General features: G+C 42.1%; 1 protein-coding gene across 1 annotated transcript in view; it reads right to left on the minus strand.

Moving 5' to 3' along the window:
* Positions 1 to 201: 201 nt before the first annotated feature.
* CPLANE1 (ciliogenesis and planar polarity effector complex subunit 1) overlaps positions 202 to 12,462 on the minus strand; it is a 61,447-nt gene continuing 49,186 nt past the window's right edge. Inside the window, exons 43-52 of the mRNA XM_084880554.1 lie at positions 12,291 to 12,378; positions 10,812 to 10,988; positions 9,595 to 9,625; positions 8,713 to 8,844; positions 7,918 to 8,083; positions 5,450 to 5,508; positions 4,868 to 5,029; positions 3,593 to 3,717; positions 2,444 to 2,530; positions 202 to 805 (exon numbers count right to left, since the gene is read on the minus strand). Of these exons, the coding sequence (XP_084736680.1) occupies positions 462 to 805; positions 2,444 to 2,530; positions 3,593 to 3,717; positions 4,868 to 5,029; positions 5,450 to 5,508; positions 7,918 to 8,083; positions 8,713 to 8,844; positions 9,595 to 9,625; positions 10,812 to 10,988; positions 12,291 to 12,378 (1,371 nt within the window). The 3' untranslated portion in view covers positions 202 to 461. The remainder of the gene's footprint in view (positions 806 to 2,443; positions 2,531 to 3,592; positions 3,718 to 4,867; positions 5,030 to 5,449; positions 5,509 to 7,917; positions 8,084 to 8,712; positions 8,845 to 9,594; positions 9,626 to 10,811; positions 10,989 to 12,290; positions 12,379 to 12,462) is intronic.

Below are 12,462 nucleotides of genomic sequence, written 5' to 3' on the forward strand. Positions count from 1 at the left end.
CACACCCCCTACCGGGGATGTGCCTGCAACCAATGTACATTCCCTTGACTGGAATCGAACCTGGGACCTTCCAGTCCACAGACCAACGCTCTACCACTGAGCCAAACCGGTTTCGGCTCCTCCTTTCTTTTCCCTACCTTTACCCATATAATTTTTCCCCCCAAACTCGGGATAGTAAAGGAGCTTAAATATTAAGCGAACTCAGCTTGAAAGATGCGTTTTATTTTTTTATCATTTAAAAAATAATGCCCAAATATAAGTCAAATGCAAAAACATATAATTAAAGAACCCTTTCCCAGGAAGGCAAAATTACTGAGAAATGTTTATTTTCCCTCTTGAAATGGCTTGTCCAGGTAATATATGGCTGCAAGTGGTAAATTCGCATCACTCTCTGTATTGCTTCCCTCCCTTAAGCCCACACCACTGCGCTGCCGGGCCTGGAAACAGAACACCTCGAGGCCTTACAGACCCAGGGCCCAGTGGACAGACAGGCTCTTGTCTTCCACGCTGGCCACCATGTCTTCGACCGCATTCCAGTCGAGCTTGCTGAGGATGCTGCCAGTGCTCTCAGAGTCACTGTCCATGCCACCCTCCCCAGCGGGGGACGCTGGCTCTCCAGCTGGTGACAGGCCTTGTAGAAGGGAACTGTGACTTCCGTGAAGAATCCTGCGGATGTCTGAGGGCACCAGCCAGGGACTCACCACAGTTTCCTCTCTCTCATCCTCTGCACACACCTGCTCCGTGTGAGGGCCAGGCCCAGCGCTCCGGTACTGTTTTGAATGCCGTAGACAGGGAGCAGCAGAGCCTGACAAGGGAAAAGAACAAAGCGTACATTGGGACTAGCTCATTTATTGTGACTTTTATCCTCAAATCCATGGCAGTCACATTTTACCTACTATTTGAACCACAGGGTTTGGATGTAGTTCGCTTTAGAGTTCTAACAATTCCTGTTCCTAGGGAGAAGGAACTTGAATTCTGGCCACCTATCTCAGTTTTAAAAGGAACAGTAACCTCTAAGATGAGAGTATGGGGAGGAGGGGCCACAGAAAAGAGCTGTGGAGGAGTGGCCTCTTAGGGAGGACTTGTGGATACTTCCTAAGAGTGATGCTAGGCATCTTCTTCACCCAGGCTTCACGCCTACAGTCTGCCTTGGGCACAGGCGTCAGGGTAAGTGCAGTGACCACAGTGTGGCCCTCTGCCCCCTACTGAACATAAATACTTGTAGAAAAGAAATTCCCCAAGCCAGTGCCAGAGGCTGGGGAGCAAAGAGCTCTCTGCACTGGGCCTGTGGAGCTTGCCTCTAACACACTTGTGTCCCACAGCCAGTGTTGACCTAAGGGACATCCACGACATGGGACCGGCCCTGCTTACTTCCCAAAGAGGAGAAGAGGAGGTAACAGAGTGAAATTTGGCCTTTCACAGCTTTACCAACCTCATACACTTAAAGGTAAGGATACCTCCAAGAAATAAGGGCCCCAAAGCAATAATAGCAGCACCCATTTTGGATTTACAAAGGGACACTCAGTCCCTTGAACTTATGTGCATTTCCCTGGTCTCCTGTCTACCAGGTTTTATAGAACTGTGAAGAGGAATATGGGTGAGGGTGAGCTAGAGCAGTGGTTACCAACTGATGGTCCATAAGGTCCAAAAGGTTGGTGACTGCTGGACTAGAAGGAGACATTAGGAATTCCTGTGTAATAAAAGCCTAATATGATAAGTGTCTGGCCTTTCAACCAATCAAAGCGTAATATATTAATGATATGCTAAGGCCACTCAACCGCTCACTATAACGTGAACTGACCACCAGGGGGAAAACACTCAGATTGGTAAGTTAGCTTGCTGCTGGGGTCTGGCCAATTGACTGAGAGAGAAGGGCCAGACGTGCCCTGGAGCCCTCCCATGGTCCCTCTTCAGCCCTAACTGTGCACCAGTGGGGTACCTCGGCCTGGCCTGTGTTCTCTCACAATCCTGGACCCCTTAGGGGATGTCAGAGGGCCAGTTTCAGCCCCATCCCACAGGCCAGGCCAAGGGACCCCGCTGTTGCATGAATTCATGCACCAGGTCTCTAGTTAAGATAATTTCCCCCTCTCTCATTGAGCACAGCTAACTTGGGCAAGTGTCCAAAGATGGAGCAGAATTGGGCCTGCGTTCCATGACTAGCACCTTGCTGAGCACTTGTCATGCTGAGCTCTGTGGTGACCCCTTGGCATACACTTGTACAGTTATAATTTGCATTTTGCAGGTGAGAAAATGGAAGTGCACATGAATGTACTGGAACTGCCCCGGGATAAAGAGTAAGTGATGACCTGGGATTCCAAATTAACTCCACAGTCTTTTCTCTGAATAAATAAGCCCCACTTTTCATTCTGAAACCTGTATTTGAAATTTCTAAGAGTGATTTACAGTTTTTATAGATTTAATATCAACTTCAAGAACCTCTTACCTATTCGGAAGGTGACTGGAGAGTGCACAGCCTTCCTCCGTGCCCCTCTGGCTCCACCGGCTTTTTTCTGGGTAAAAGTGACAGTTCCTGCAAAGACAGGCAGGTGTCTTCACCTGGTGCGTGTGCGTGATTATTCCCATGTCCTACTGTAAGGCCTTCGAGGGCAGACGCCTCTGAGGGTGGATTTTATTTAAACCAAGAAACCAAAAGTTCAGATGAAGGCAGGCAGACTCTGGGTCGTGGTTTCCTTACAGCACAGCCGTGGTGCTTTCCAAAGACACCTATCCTCGCAGCCTGAGGTCAGACACTAAGTCTACGAGCTGGGAACTCCCAACAGATGCCAAGGTAAACTGTATCAAGAAAATGACTAACTATGGTTTCTTAAATTTCAAAGTTAATAGCAACTATTTAATGTTTGTTATGCAAAATGTTTTATCATTTTCAATAACTCTAGGAGGTATGTTTTAAATGACATCTGAGGGCACCAAGTAAGCTATACACATTTATACTCCCTGTTAGCTACAAGTATGTTTTACTTTAGTAATCAAAACTCAACTATGGAAAAAATAAAGGAAGGCAAACAAATAACATCTTTAAATGTGGGAAAGGATGTTCAAAGGGTAAAAACATGAGCCTCTCAATATTCTTCTGTTTTATATCCAACCTGAAATCTTGAAATCTACCAGAACGTTTTCTTGTCAATTACAGTTGCCATTCAATTTTATATTAGTTTATATTAGTTTCAAATTTATATTATTTTATATTAGTTTCAGATCATTTGTATAATTTATTAAATAATCCCCCCCAATATCCACCTGACACCATACACAGTTATTACAATATTATTGACTATATTCCCTATGCTGTACTTTACATCCCAAATCAAGTTCTTTAGCCAAACACAGAAGAAACAGATTTCCAAGTCAATCATATCTAATTTACTGACCATTCAAATGCTATTTATTACAAAAAGGTCATTTGTTTTAAAAGATTCCTAGGGTTTTCTCATTCCCCAGTGCAATATTTTGCATTCTGCTGAAATGAGAATTGCTTTTCACTAAGACTTACAGCTGTTACTAATGAAAATGTAACTTTGGAGACAAGAAGCAATAGGCCCAAATTATACAAGATAAAAAAGCTCTGTCTTACCATGTGGACAAGGTGAGCTCTGAGGTTGCCCGAAAGATTTCCCTTTTGGGATATAACTTGGTTTGGATATATCTCTGACTTTTCCAGGTCGATTTACTGGAAAGTTGTGACCATAGCGGGTCTCTCTAAAGAAGAAATATTATTATTATTATTATTATTATTATTATATTCATAGAATCTCATATCAGTGATAAAACTGAATTTCAAAAAGCCCAGATTCTCCCTCAGATGAATACTCTCACTTATTCTGTACCTCAGTGACATATTTAGTGTATAATAACTCTCAACAAGTTATTCTTGATATCTCAAACTTCATGCATTTTTCAAAGAAACTATTTTTGTTCTCCATCTATTTCAAATTGTGTATGTACTGCCCTGGCCGGGTGACTCAGTTGGTTAGAGCCTCGTCCTGTACACCAAAAGGAAGTGGGTTCAATGCCCACTCGGGGGGGCATACAGGATGCAACTGATGAATGTTTCTCTCTCCCCCTCAAATAAGTTTAAGAAATTCTCTAGTTATTTGTATTTAAGACCCTGCTTCGTCTTATAAAAGATTCCAAAGGCAGTGGCTGAGCATCACCCTATGAACCAGGAGGTCACTGTTGGAATTCCAGTCTCCATCCTATGCAGAAGGCAGCCGATCAATGATTCTCTCCCATCATTGATGTTTTTCTCACTCCCTCTGTCCCTTCTTCTGTGAAATCAATAAAAATGTATTTTAAGAAAACAACGAAGAAAACAAAATCAATTAAAAATATATTTTAAAAATATATATTTTTAAAAAACCTATACTTGGGTACTTTTCTTTAGCATTCTCTGTTTAATTCCTGCCTAACTGATATCCAAACCTACTGCAGGTCACTAACTTAGAAGAAATATGTAATAGTATCTACAAGTGAATCAGCAACAACAGGACAGGCAGGAGGCGGCGGCAGAGGAGGAGTGGCGAGCTGGTGGGACTGTTTCTTCAAGAGTGGAGCCCAGTGGAGAGCCGTTAGCAGGCAAGTGACAGGAGGAAATATTAACAAAAATGACAAAGAAAGGATTGAACGGACAACAAAATTGCATTCGGTAAGGTGAGATGCTTTGTTGTGTCCTAGAGATTTAATGCCACTGTCTTCTTCCGTGGTAATTGTATGCACTTATAAAGAAATCATAATTAGGAGCCATTTTTCTCTTCACTTTATCATAATTCTGAGCAGGGTAGATGCGAAAGTGCTTCATTTCTTAGCATGCCTGACACTATCTTGCCAAATGACATAAACCTTATCTTACCTTCTTGGCGAAAGGGAGCTTTGCAGCCTGGAAGTCTGAGCGGTCCTGGGCTTGCAAGGCGATGGCTTCTGTGCTGGTAGCTGCACCGATTCAGACAGCAGTTCATTCATCAGACTGTATGCTTGTGAAATTCGACGACTGTAGTGGTCACAGAGTAGCAATCTTTAGAGAAAGAATTAAACAACATTTAATAAGTCACTTTCAGTTCATCTTTCTGTTTGAAGACCACCTAGCATGTGTTTTTTGCAATGCTTTTCAAATGCTCTTCAAATTTAATATCGAAATTCATATGTCTAAAGACCATTATGCAGTATTATTAAAGGTTTCTGTAGCTATGGCCTTTGAGATAGTTTCAAAATGCATCCACATTTCTGAATTGGGGGAGAGAGAGGAATCCAGAAATAAAATTCACAAAAAGTGAATGGAAGAAATAATATTTGAAAACAAATTCCTAAGAAGGCTAGTGGAGTCTATTGCAGTCCATCCCACAATTGACAAAAAAGGAACTACTGTGGAAACCGGAATTCCTTAGCCATTTTCTATGCGTCAGGTGAGCAAGCCAGCGAGGGTGCTACCACTCACCTGTCTTTTTCATGCTTCATCTTTTGTCTCAGCCTGATTTCTCTTGAAGTCATGTAAAACTGTACAAGAAATATCCAGTTAGCTCATTATTGTACAGTACAAATAATTAAACCATTATGGTTCATGGAAAACATGAAAATTCCACTAATAAATTTTAACAGGAGGTTAAAACATAATTTTATCATTTAGGAAACAGTGCAAAATACTGTCATATTTGATGAAGCTTCTGACCCCAGCACAAAACATGAAAATGTTAAAGCATTATGTAATTAAAGTCCAATTTTTTAAATTGATTTTTTACAGAGAGGAAGGGAGAGGGACAGCGAGTTAGAAACATCGATGAGAGAGAAACATCGATCAGCTGCCTCCTGCACACCCCCTACTGGGGATGTGCCCTAAACCAAGGTACATGCCCTTGACCAGAATCGATGGCCTTTCAGTCTGCAGACCGACGCTCTATCCACTGAGCCAAACCGGTTTCGGCCAAAATGCAATTTAATGAGTGGAATGCAAAATCTATTTTAGTAGCTAAATTAACATGTTTTCTGGAAAAGAGATCCTTATCAGCTGCATTTAAAAGGGAAAATAAGAACCTATTAAGGATGGAGACACCTCTACTTTGTACTCAGTCTGGTGATTAATCTCACCAATAGCTTGGTTAATAAAGCAGAAATGAGCCAAACTTGTGAAACCATCATTTTGATGTTTCAAAATGTTCACCAGAAACGTATTGCAGTGAATTCATTATAACTGTAAACTCTTCAAAACTAAGGCACCAAGAGGCAAACTAGCAAACGTCGCAATATACATCTTATTACAGAACATTGTCATGTTGAGCCGAAACCAGTTTGGTTCAGTGGATAGAGCGTCGGCCTGCGGACTGAGGGGTCCCGGGTTCGATTCCAGTCAAGGGCATGTACCTTGGTTGTGGGCACATCCCCAGTAGGGGGTGTGCAAGAGGCAGCTGATCGATGATTCTCTCTCATCGATGTTTCTAACTCTCTGTCCCTCTCTCTTCCTCTCTGTAAAAAATCAATAAAATATATATTTTTTAAAAAGTCATGTTGAGTTGCTAATGAGGTTGTCTTTTCACACAAATTTTAAGTATAAATAGGTGCACAAAGAAGTGAATTCACTCTCTCAAGATCCTAAACAGAAGTAATAACAAATTATGATGTTTTTAATTACATTAACCCCTCACTATTCCCATACCTTTACCCAAATAGAAGCTACAAATAAAGAAATGAGGTCTGAGATCTTGAAGGACATGTCATAAAGTTTATAAACCAAACAGTCCCAATGCCCTCAGAGTCCATTTATTATAAATTTGGACACAACTCTAACCCTCTTGGGTATTTGTTTGGTTGGCAGGGGGTGTAGGAAACACACACATATCCATGAGCACTTTAAGATTCTGGTCATGTACCTCAGCAGCCCTGAAGGTCATCACTATGTTCCCAGAGCTACTGACAAAACGTTACCTCGACATCAGCATGCTCTCTGCAGGCACAGGTGAGTAAACTACCTTTCCACCGTCAAGTGAACACTCTAAAGTTTAAAGTTTAGGGGTGTCAAACTCAATCAGAGAAGGGGCCAAAATCTAAAATCCAGCCTAAATCGCGGGCCGAATGGTTTACTGAACAGTCATAAACTGACAATGTCATAAACTGACAGCGGAGTGCAGTGATGACAGCGCGGTGCGGGCCACATTGCAAGGCCTGGCGGGCTGGATTTGGCCCTCGGGCCTTGTGTTTGACACATGTGCTCTAAACACTGCTCCACCTACTTTTGTACCATGTGGTGCTTCAATGTGACGATCTTATCTGGAAAATTCACTTACGGAATGGTGCTAAAAAGAATGAAGTACTTATTTCATGTCAGAAAGTAAAAGATAAACTAATCGAGATGAATCTGACTGGGACTGTCCCAGCACTGTGATGACTGAGAACACTGCTGTGTCTCCTTTAGAAACAGCACTCTGGCCCAGCCCCACAGCAGAGCTCCGTGAACAGAATGACAGCCTGAGGGGCAGGTGACACACCCAGGGCCATTGTTCTGTTGGTCCATGACTAGACCATAGTTTTTAAATGTTCTGTAGGGAAGGTACGGATAGAAACAGATTCTAAATGGCTCTCCCACAGACACAGGTATTCAGCTGCAACAGACTCTCAGGGAAAATATGGGAATTACTCCAACCGTCACCCAATCTCTCAAGCCCTCATTTGTGTAAAATTCTAGAGCCACAGTTAGCCTGCAGGAGAAAAAGTACTTAAGATAATTCAATGTAAGATGGCTCTGCAATACTCTGCTATCTTTTGTTAAGGTAATTTCCTACTTAAGTAAAATGCTGACTTTTTTTGTCAAATTAAAAATACATTTAAATTTTGTTCATCCTTTTCTTAAATTTTGCCAGGAAAAAACCACAGGCATCCTGTGAGGTCCTCTTGTCCCTGACCCTGCAGACTCACCACACTGCTCCTGGGGCAGAAGGGGTCGTGCTCCTGCCCCCTCCTCTCCGCCAGCTGGTGTAAGTACTCCGCCATCCTCTCTCTCCGCTTTCTTCTCATCCAGACCTGGATCTCTCTCCTCTCCTTGGCAGTTCTTCCAGACCGGCTACTGGAAGACTGCTGAATCCTAAAGAATGTGACAGGCAGAGTACTGCGTGACTTTAAATTTGTGATGGAGATCAGCAGTACCACAAGTGTTTGTTAAGATTCTGTCCCATCTCAAAAAGTGGCAGCTACACTAATAAAAGAGTAAGATGCTAATTGACTTCTTACTTCGCAATGCCCACAAGCCAATCAGGAGTATGCAAATTAACCCAACAAAGATGGTAGGTTAATTTGGAGCGATACAGAAACATCACAAAATGTGTTCATGATAAAGAAAAAGACCTATTGTAAGCTTTGAATTTGTTTCATTAAAATATGGCTAATTTTGAATATTCTAGAACCATAAAAATTTTAAATGGTTAAAAATTAATTATTCAGCCGAAGCCGGTTTGGCTCAGTGGATAGAGCGTCGGTCTGCGGACTGGAAGGTCCCAGGTTCAATTCCGGTCAAGGGCATGTACATTGGTTGCGGGCACATCCCCAGTGGGGGGTGTGCAGGAGGCAGCTGATAGATGTCTCTCTCTCATCGATGTTTCTAGCTCTCTATCCCTCTCCTCTCCCTTCCTCTCGGTAAAAAATCAATAAAATATAATTTTAAAAATAAATAAAAAATAAAAAATTAATTATTCAAAAAAGTTATTCAGCGGTTACCTAGAGATGCTCCTGGCTTGTTGTTCTGTTAAGCCCAGCTCTTTGCTGGAAACTCCGTCTTTGGTGATGAGGTCGTCAATAATGTCTGCAATGTCCGTCAGCCCAGTCTCCTGGAGTGGATCTGCTGAAACGCTTCATTTGCAAGTGCAATTTGAGAAAAGTAGGTCAGTATCTACAACTTATTGCAGCAATGAGAACATGCAAAACTATGTCCTGTGAGAGCATAAATGAGCACAGAAATGATAAACATATAAATACTGTTCCTTGTATTCTTTAATCCAGTAATCCTCAGTGGAAAAGCCTGGTCATCAATAACTGATCAATATGTGCTCTAACAAAAGCAACATGAGCCGAGACCGGTTTGGCTCAATGGATAGAGCGTCGGCTTGGGGACTGAAGGGACCCGGGTTCGATTCCGGTCAAGGGCATGTACCTTGGCTGCGGGCATATCGCCAGTAGGGGGTGTGCAAGAGGCAGCTGATGGATGACTCTCTCTCATCGATGTTTCTAGCTCTCTATCTCTCTCCCTTCCTCTCTGTACAAAATCAATAAAATATATTAAAAAAAAAAAAAAAAAAAAAAAAGCAACATGAGGCCCGGGAGACAAGTTCTCCTGTCCTGCCTGCTGAAACTGAACGCGAATACAGTAAAGAAGATGTAGCCAGTGCAGCTTACGGTATCCTTCTGCCTGCGCTAACACAGGGAGGGGGTGCCAGTCCTCAGATTTTTTCAAACATCCCATTCCCAACGGGAATTAACTATATTCTTTTAATCCACAAAAAAAATGTAGTGTAGACGTTCACATACATATGAACAACGCAATTTCCAGAATGTAATACCCAACTTTAAGTAAAATTGTAGATTAATTCTTAATATATTTACCTCTGAAATAACTCATCATTGTTATTCACACCTTTAAAAAAAAAAAAGAAAAAAAAAGACATTATTTCAAACAAACTTCAGGCCAGTTAATTTTCTACTTTCAATTATTAACCTGACTTAGGAATTATATAAACAGAAATTAAAGTATTTTTAAACCTCCAAATTGGTTTAAAGGTATATGTATAGCATATTTATCCTCCTCTTGAATATACTATTCGGTAGTAAATGTCCCATTTTGAGATTTCTACTTTTGTTCCCAGAATACTACTCTGAATAATACACTTTTAGGAGGTACAATCTTTCTTTGGTTAATACAGTTTAGAATACTGTGTGCAATTTATTCAAACAATCTCAAAACACAAACCTGGATGGTCTAAAAGTAATACATTTGGGAAAATATCTAATTTAAATCCAAGAAGCCTTTACCAAGAGAAAAAAAATTACAAGATTTAATGACAGTTTGTCTACAGCCTTTCTTTTATTTAAATGACAGCAAAGCCATTTACAAATAGCAATTGTTGCTGCTTACATTATTATGGTAATAAAATATATTGTAAACACTCAGTAAAATCATTGACCATCGATATCTAGGTTTAAAAAAACGTTCAAATCCACTGTCAAAGGTAACCCATTGCATTTATTAGGCCCTGTCCTTCACGTGCTAGAGCGATCTGTTAGGACTCAAGAAAAGCATTTCACTGCCAGCTGCAAATGAGAGAATGAACGGGTACAAGTTTCTAAGCCTCAGTATCCCCAACTGTGCAGTGCGGACATGGATGCTACCAGCCTCGCAGCCAGGTGACCGGGGGATGCCGGGCCCAGTGCTGAGGGCACACAGGGCTCGGTAAGTCACAGCCACTATTTTGTTTTCAAACTAAATGCAAGTTCGCATAATTGGCAGTGTTTGAATTTCTCAATTTAAAAAAAAATCAAATATTTTAGTAATTCCAGTTGTAGATTTCACACTAATTAGCTAGAGAGATATATGATGCTTGCTTGCTTGCTGTGTATCTTATGAAGGTAACAAAACACAGTTCATGTGAATGGTGCAATTTTTTAACTTCCCTTCACCCAAAATTTGTAAGTATTGTAAAATGGCTTCATAAATCCTTCATAACTGTATTCCTGTAAATACTACTCAGTAAAAATAATACATTGTTATAGCCTTCAGTGTATTGGAAAATAAGAGCGTAAATTAATAAAGTGGAGAACAATACCAGGAAAACTTGTCTTCTGGTCGCTGGAGAGGCTGAGAACTGAGTCAGCAGAAGGAAACGCACACATTTTTTGATGAGAATGAGTTTCTGTTACTGAAAATTCATCTTCAAAAGTCTGTTCTTTGTTGCTTTGATCTTCCTTATTCATAGGAGCCAGGAAATGCACTAATCCAGAGTCTGTATTACAATTAAAACAATAGAGGGAAATATCACATGAAAAAGACAACGTGTAGTGGACACTTCCACATGGCAACGGATACAGCAGACGTTTGCAACATTTTCTACAGCTTTTTACTGTTTGATGAAATACGATATTTAGAATTTACACTGTCCAATGGCAAAAAAAAATCTGTTAAATTTATTATCAACTTCAGAAACCATAGCAGACTTAGCTAACGTGGACAAGGGCCTGCCCATCATAAAAACATAAAAATGCTAACATAAAAAAATTTGATTAATACACAACAAAACCCTGTAAATAAAAAAGTCCCCTAGTGCCAGAAGAGGAATGGAATTGGATGCTGGGATACCTGGCCAGCGACTCTGGGAGCCCACAGAGGACCCGGGAGGCTCGCAGGCTGCGGGGAGGGACTTGGCGAGCCTGGAGCTGAAGGACAGCAGCTCTGTCCTCAGAGTGGAGGTGGGGAAACCTGCCTGGACCAGCAGCAAAGCGAGTTCTGTCTGCGGGAGAGTGGAGGGAAGAACAACCCCTTTCTTGCCACAGACAGGCGTGGGGTCTGAGTGAACGCCATGCACGTAGCACAGCAACTCCAAGCCAAGCAGCGTTCACAGAAACCTGACCTACAATTTCCTGCTTCAGTGACAGCGAATGCAAACCACTCCAAAGACAAGCAGACACACTCGGCAGAACCCCCAAAGATGGTAAAACATAAGTCACAGAGAAAGACAGCCATGAGAGAGACAGTGTGCAGGCTCGACGACTGAGAACATGCAGGGATGAAATGAAGCAGCCTGAAAGGGCATGAACACCACTAGTCAAACAGACAGAAGAAGTCACAAAATAAGAGAAGAGTATATCCCAAGAGCAAATAGATTTGAAAAAGAAACAGAACTTCTAGACATAACGTAGTCACCAAAATTGAACTGCTACAGCAGAGATGGCAGGGCAGAAGAGAGAACCGCAGACTAAAAGGCAGCAAGCACATCACGGAAAGAAACGCTGGCAGCTGAGAAGTGGCTGAGAGGGAACGGAGTGAGAAGGTCCCACATACCATGTGGACCAAATAAAGAGAAAAATGCACCTGGAAACAGCATCAAAAATGCCAGGAGAGGGGCAGCATCGGCCTCAGAGAAAGGGAGCTGCCGTGGGAGCCAATCCCACTCGCACACCGGGGACCGATCTGGAAAAGGGCTGACGGCTCAGCTCAACGAGAACCGTCCGCACTGACGTCCCCAAAGGCGATGCTCAGTGTCTTTCACAGCCAGGCCTGGCACCCCGCCCAGCCAGCTCCCACAAACCTCCTCTGGAAACGGCAATGGGCTCTGAAGCCAGTGTGTTTTCAGACTCGGGGCCAGAAGACAATTCAGGGGCATCCACAGATTCAACCTGTAAAAACCACACCACAGAGCAGCTGTTATAAACTTTACAGTGCAAGTTATTTCAAATTATTGTAAACAATTTTATGGAGGT

Source organism: Pipistrellus hanaki (genome assembly GCF_964339955.1).
Source record: "Pipistrellus hanaki genome assembly, chromosome: 4".
NCBI classification, from domain to species: domain Eukaryota; kingdom Metazoa; phylum Chordata; class Mammalia; order Chiroptera; family Vespertilionidae; genus Pipistrellus; species Pipistrellus hanaki.